At 45.2% G+C, this 5,712-nt stretch overlaps 1 protein-coding gene across 1 annotated transcript; it reads right to left on the reverse strand.

The window, feature by feature from the left end:
- Nucleotides 1-2,630: 2,630 nt before the first annotated feature.
- Nucleotides 2,631-3,560, reverse strand: LOC117489265 (olfactory receptor 10J4-like). Its single transcript, XM_034138471.1, has one exon. The coding sequence runs from the start codon at nucleotides 3,558-3,560 to the stop codon at nucleotides 2,631-2,633; it is 930 nt and encodes a 309-aa protein (XP_033994362.1).
- Between the last annotated feature and the right edge of the window lie 2,152 nt (nucleotides 3,561-5,712).

Below are 5,712 nucleotides of genomic sequence, written 5' to 3' on the forward strand. Positions count from 1 at the left end.
ATAGTTTTGTTTTGATTTTGTATATATGAGAAGACTTGAGTTAGGGCTGTGCGATTATGGCAAAAATCATAATCACGATTATTTTGGTCAATAATTGATATCACGATTATTAAATATGATTATTCATTGACTTCCATTTATTGAACTTTAAAACAAATACAAATAATAATTTGAACAGTATCTTTTTAACTGTTGATTACCCTGAACGTGTAATTCAACTGAAAAACCAATACAAAAATAAATGAAATATTTACATTAAATAAATAATGTAAAAATAATAAATAACAATAAACAAGATCAACAAATATTTTGGAGCGCACTTCCACAAGCTACTAAACATATATAAATATGATAAATAAAAAATAAATGAGACCAAAATAAATTAGATCAAATATGTTGCAGTGCACTGTCACAACCTAGCAAAGCTAAATAATTGTTTTGTTCGATTATGTTGTTTTCGTAATTGTGTCAGGCCAAAATCGTAATTGCGATTAAAATACGATTAATTGCACAGCCCTAACTTGAGTCGGAGATGGCTGCGACTCCGCCTCCTCGACCAGTGACTCGAGCAACATGAGTATTTATATGACTGGGTGGAGTGGCTTCATTTCGTGTCACATATTCTTCATGTCGCAACCAGGTTTCAGTGAGGCAACATAAGTCAATCTGATTGTCTGTTATTAAGTCATTAACTAATGCAGCCTTAGATGACAAAGATCTGATGTTTAACAGTCCACAATTAATTGTCTTGTTTTGTTGCATTAATGTACTTTTGGTGTTAACTTTTATGAGGTTTTTGTGTAGAATTCCTCTTCTTTGTATTTGCCTCGTTGGCCACTGGGTAGAGCTGGCGAGCAGGATTGGGAGTGTCTGTGACCGTTGTTGTGACTAGCGCTGGCGTGGCTGTAGGGGACAGCGGACGATGGCAGGGGGCGCCAATCCCCAGGTCAGCAGACTGTCCCGATACCCCAGAAGAAGATGAGTTTGATGTTAATAGTCAGGCACGAGGATAGGACAGCACTGTGTGTTGAATGTTAGCGGACAACATCTGAGAACCTGCTCTGTTTGGATGTACGCCGTCGTTGTTAAAAAGAGACCGGCGATTCCAGAAAAGGTTAAAATTGTCAATAAACCCGACGTTCTGAGCTGTTTAGGTGGACTGCAGCCAGGTGTGAAGACTAAGCAGTCTGCTGAAGCGAGCAGTGCCGCGGCCTACAGTAATAAAAACAGACATTCCACGGTTCTTTAGGAAGTCAAAAAGGTGGTTAAAATCAGATTTGGTCAACTCAGACTGTTGACGAGCTGCATCATTTGTGCCTACGTGGATTATCACTCTTTTGATGGATAACGAGAGTGTGGGCAGTAAATCCTGGAGCTTTTTCTGAATGTCGGATGTCATGGCACCAGGGAAGCAGTGTGTTGATGCATAAAAAAAACGCACATTCCTGACTATGGAATCGCCGATAATCAAGGTTGAGGGGGAGAAAAGCGGCCGTGGGAGTGTAGACGGGGCTCCGCCAGAACCGAACAGGTCACAATCAGTATCCACAGCGTGAGCAGCTCTTACCGGCTGAGGCTGGGTGGTCACAGCCGGGGTCTGCTGTGGCAAGGATGTGGGGTTTGTTCCTTGAAGAATGAGACCTTCAGAGCGTCTCCTGGTCACGGCCTCCTTCAGTAATCTGCAGCGAAAGGAGGACGAAGGCTTCGGCACTGAAAGGGATCCCCTGCTTTGTTTTCCTGTGCTCGGCTGGCAAATCCTCCGGGCCGGAGATGGAGGATGAGATGGAGGGGAGACGGCAACACGAGAAAGAGATGCTTCCAGGTGTGGCGAGACCACAGCGGCATTCGACGGATGAGCAGGAGGCTCATCAGGAAGAACAGCAAAACGGTTCGATGTCTCCAGACGAGGCCATGGTGTCGCTGCAGCAGAGCAGTTCCTGCCGCGACGAACTACCTCAGATCAGGATGGCTGCACCGCACAATGGGACCGATTTGGTGTGGAAGTAAGAGTTGGGGCTTTGGGTCTGGCTCCCGTTCGAGCCCAGTCACTACCCGGGTGCGCAGGGGCCTCCGCCGGAGGAATGACATCGCACGGCTCCACGGCTCCAACAGCAGTAGCGACACCTGATTCGGTCAGATAGTCTATCCTCCACAGCTACCGGGCTCTCTGTCTTTGGATCAGGAACAGCACCAGCATTGGTTGTTGACAGCCATCGAAGTGTATCCGCAGAGTCCGAGGCCGCGGCCTGTGACAGCCGGGAGGACGGTGACAGGACGACAGACTGCCTGCATCTGTGAGATGTGTATGGACTGGGCATGGGCGATCGATAGAAAGCTGTCGATCATTTTTTCTTTTTCCCGGACTTCTTTCTCCAGCCTGTGAATGTTACCCTCCAGTCGTGAGTATGCAATATGACAGTTCTCACACACAGCCATACTTGTAACTGCGAGCGTCTTTAGGGTTAACACAAACTTTTGCTGGGCGCAAAAAAAAAAGTTATAACAATCAAACGCTGTCTTGTATTATCTACATCCTGCCGACAACTCTCAGATCAAGAATAAACGGGACAGGTGGATTCAGGTGCATCCAGACGGGGTTTATTCATCACTCAGTTCACAATCACCTCCCGTTAAAGGCCGACCTCTGACAACACATTTCTCACGACAACACGGATTTTGGAAAATGTCAGGCCGTACATCACAGCATTGAGGAGAGGCTGGCACGTGAGGAAGTATAACGATAATAAGATGCGGAACATGTTTGGAACACCGCTCATATCAAACCTATTGTGAAGTATTTCAAAGCTGCAGCCAAAAGAGAAGTTGATGAGGGAAACAAGGTGAGGTGTGCAGGTACTGACAGCTTTCTGTCTGCTCTGCTTACAACCAGAGAAACACACTCTGAGGATCTTAATGTACGTGTAGAGGATTAAAATCAGAGGAACGAAGAACGTGCAAAGACTCACAAAGAGTCCATAAATATTAATTACAGTAATGTCAGAGCAGGCCAGTTTAACAATGGAGTAGTTCCCACAGTACACGGTATTAACGATGTTCCCACACAGCTGCAGAGACACAGTCAGAGCTATCATGACAACACAGATTAACAGCGAGTAAAACCACGACACAGCAACGAGAGAGGCGACCCTCCTAGAAGTCATACGTGTGTTGTATTGCAGAGGATAACAGATGGCAAGATATCTGTCATAAGACATGACGGTTAAGTTTAAATATTCCACACACACATAAGAATACACAGAAAAAACCTGCAGGAAGCAGAGCGGAGCAGAAACAGTGTGGATGTCAGAGAGGATCTGAACCAGAAGGAATGGAAACAACCCTGTACTACCATACAGTTCATTTACAAACAGGCTGCACAGAAAAAGGTACATAGGTTCATGTAAGCTCCTGTTCACGCAGATAACCACAATCAGCAACACATTGGCACCTATAATACACACATATAAACGCATGACAATCATGAAGAACAAGTATTTAAAAACCCCCGTGTGGAAGTAGACACTCAGTATAAAATATGAAACCTGTGTAGAGTTCACCATGGTCCTCAAGTGGTCAGAAACCATTATTGCGTTCTCTCATACATCTGTAAATATGATGCACTCTTTAAACACAGTGTGAGATATGAGCACATAGAACCTAAACAGATTCATTATCATGGAAAACACCACAATCCATCTGCAATCAGACCCTTCCTCTCACTGAGCGGTGTGACCTCTTTCAACCTCTTCCAGACAGCATGACCTCATCATCGAACTCTGACTCATGCTCATGTTTATTAATGTCTGCTGTCCGAACGCTCTGAAGGAAGACTGACGCTTTACTTCCTGTGATGATCTAAACAGCTGTTCATTTTCTGAGTGCTAAAATCTGGTGATGGCTATACAGACCAGGGTTCAGTCCTGAGACTAGGGGTCGGTCCTGAGACTAGGGGTCGTTCCTAAGACTACTGGCCAGTCCTGAGACTACTGGCCGGTCCTGAGACTAGAGGTCCATCCTGAGACTAGGGGTCATTCCTGAGACTACTGGCCAGTCCTGAGACTATGCACCAGTCCTGAGTCTAGATGCCGGTCCTGAGACTACTGGCCAGTCTTGAGACCAAGGACCAATCCTGAGTCTAGGTGTCGGTCCTGAGACTAGTGGCAAGTCCTGAGACTAGTGGCCGGTCCTGAGACTAGGGGCTGGTCCTGAGACTAGGGGTCGTTCCTGAGACTAGGGGTCGGTCCTGAGACTAGGGGTCGTTCCTGAGACTAGGGGTCATTCCTGAGACTACTGGCCAGTCCTGAGACTACTGACCGGTCCTGAGTCTAGATGCCGGTCCTGAGACTAGGGGTTGTTCCTGAGACCGGGGCCTATTCCTGGGAGTAGGGGCCATTAGGGAGACTTGGGGCAGGTTCTCAGACCAGCGGTTTATATTGTTTTACTTTACTATATCGTTGTGACCTGTTGTATTTTACCTATGTGCACAGACTGTATGTTAACAGTGTGTAGCGTTGAGGGGCCACTGCTTGTATTCCACTGTGCGTCCCTTTGGTGTAAATTGACACATAATTAACCTGTTTAATCTTGTATTTGGACCAAACGACACGTCCTAGAAACATTTTGTGATGCTCACTGAACAGATGCCCTGCCTGTGCCATCCACACATGTAGTTTAACATTACAGCCTCTAGTGGCCCCTAGCTGTTTATTTCTATTGAACTTTACATGTGCCATCATATATTCAAATACGATAGTTCTTTACGAGGACTTCCTGCTCTTTGGGTTCCACAGTGGCCCCCCCTCAGATGTTCAGAAGTAGCTGTCTAACATGCTGCATATAAATCTACAGGACACATTCAAAGATTCAGAACAGGGTCTCTTTAACATTGACAACAGCGCCCCCTTGGACTCAGGGTGATATGATTACGTTCTTAAGGTCAAAAGTCAAGACCCTGGTCTATGTGAACTTAGGGAACATGTTTCAATGCCTCCGGCCTCGCCTCACAACAGGATATTGTCCGGCGTGTCATCCGCTCTGCAGAGAGGGTGATCGGCTGTAATCTGCCATCTCTCCACATTGGAAGATAGTGGCCGACCCCTCCCACCCTGGACACTAACTGTTCACCCCCCTCCCCTCTGGCAGGAGGCTACGCTCCATCAACAACACAGACTTAGATAAGATTGTTGGATAAGATTAAACTTTATTTATCCCTTTGGGGAAATGCAGGTGTTAATAGCAGCAACAGGGTCAGAGTGAAAAACAGGATTCACACAGGGTAAAAATAAAGATAAAATAGAATACAAATTAAAATAATAATACAGCAAAAAAAAAATGATAAAGTCACTATTAAAACAAGATATCACATCAAAAAGTTGGTATACAGTAACACCCCTTGTTGTTAAATACCAACTATGTGCAATATATATATATATATATATGCCGTTAATAACTGTAATCTACCTGGCTGCTAAATCCTCAGAACTGTTACAGCTGTTTTTCATTTTTTACCTTTAATATTTTGTTATGCATGCTTCTTAGTTAACATTAGGCTGTCTTTGGCTCTTTTTTGCTGTAACAAATGTCCCCTCTGTGGGACGAATAATTCTGATTCTGATTCTGATCAGGACCAAAACCTCTCTCCACCTGAACAGTTTCTTCCCCTCCTCATCAAAAAGGCCCGGCCCCCCCACTGACACTATACATCAGGGATGT

Source organism: Trematomus bernacchii, unplaced genomic scaffold (assembly GCF_902827165.1).
Source record: "Trematomus bernacchii unplaced genomic scaffold, fTreBer1.1, whole genome shotgun sequence".
NCBI classification, from domain to species: Eukaryota; Metazoa; Chordata; class Actinopteri; order Perciformes; family Nototheniidae; genus Trematomus; species Trematomus bernacchii.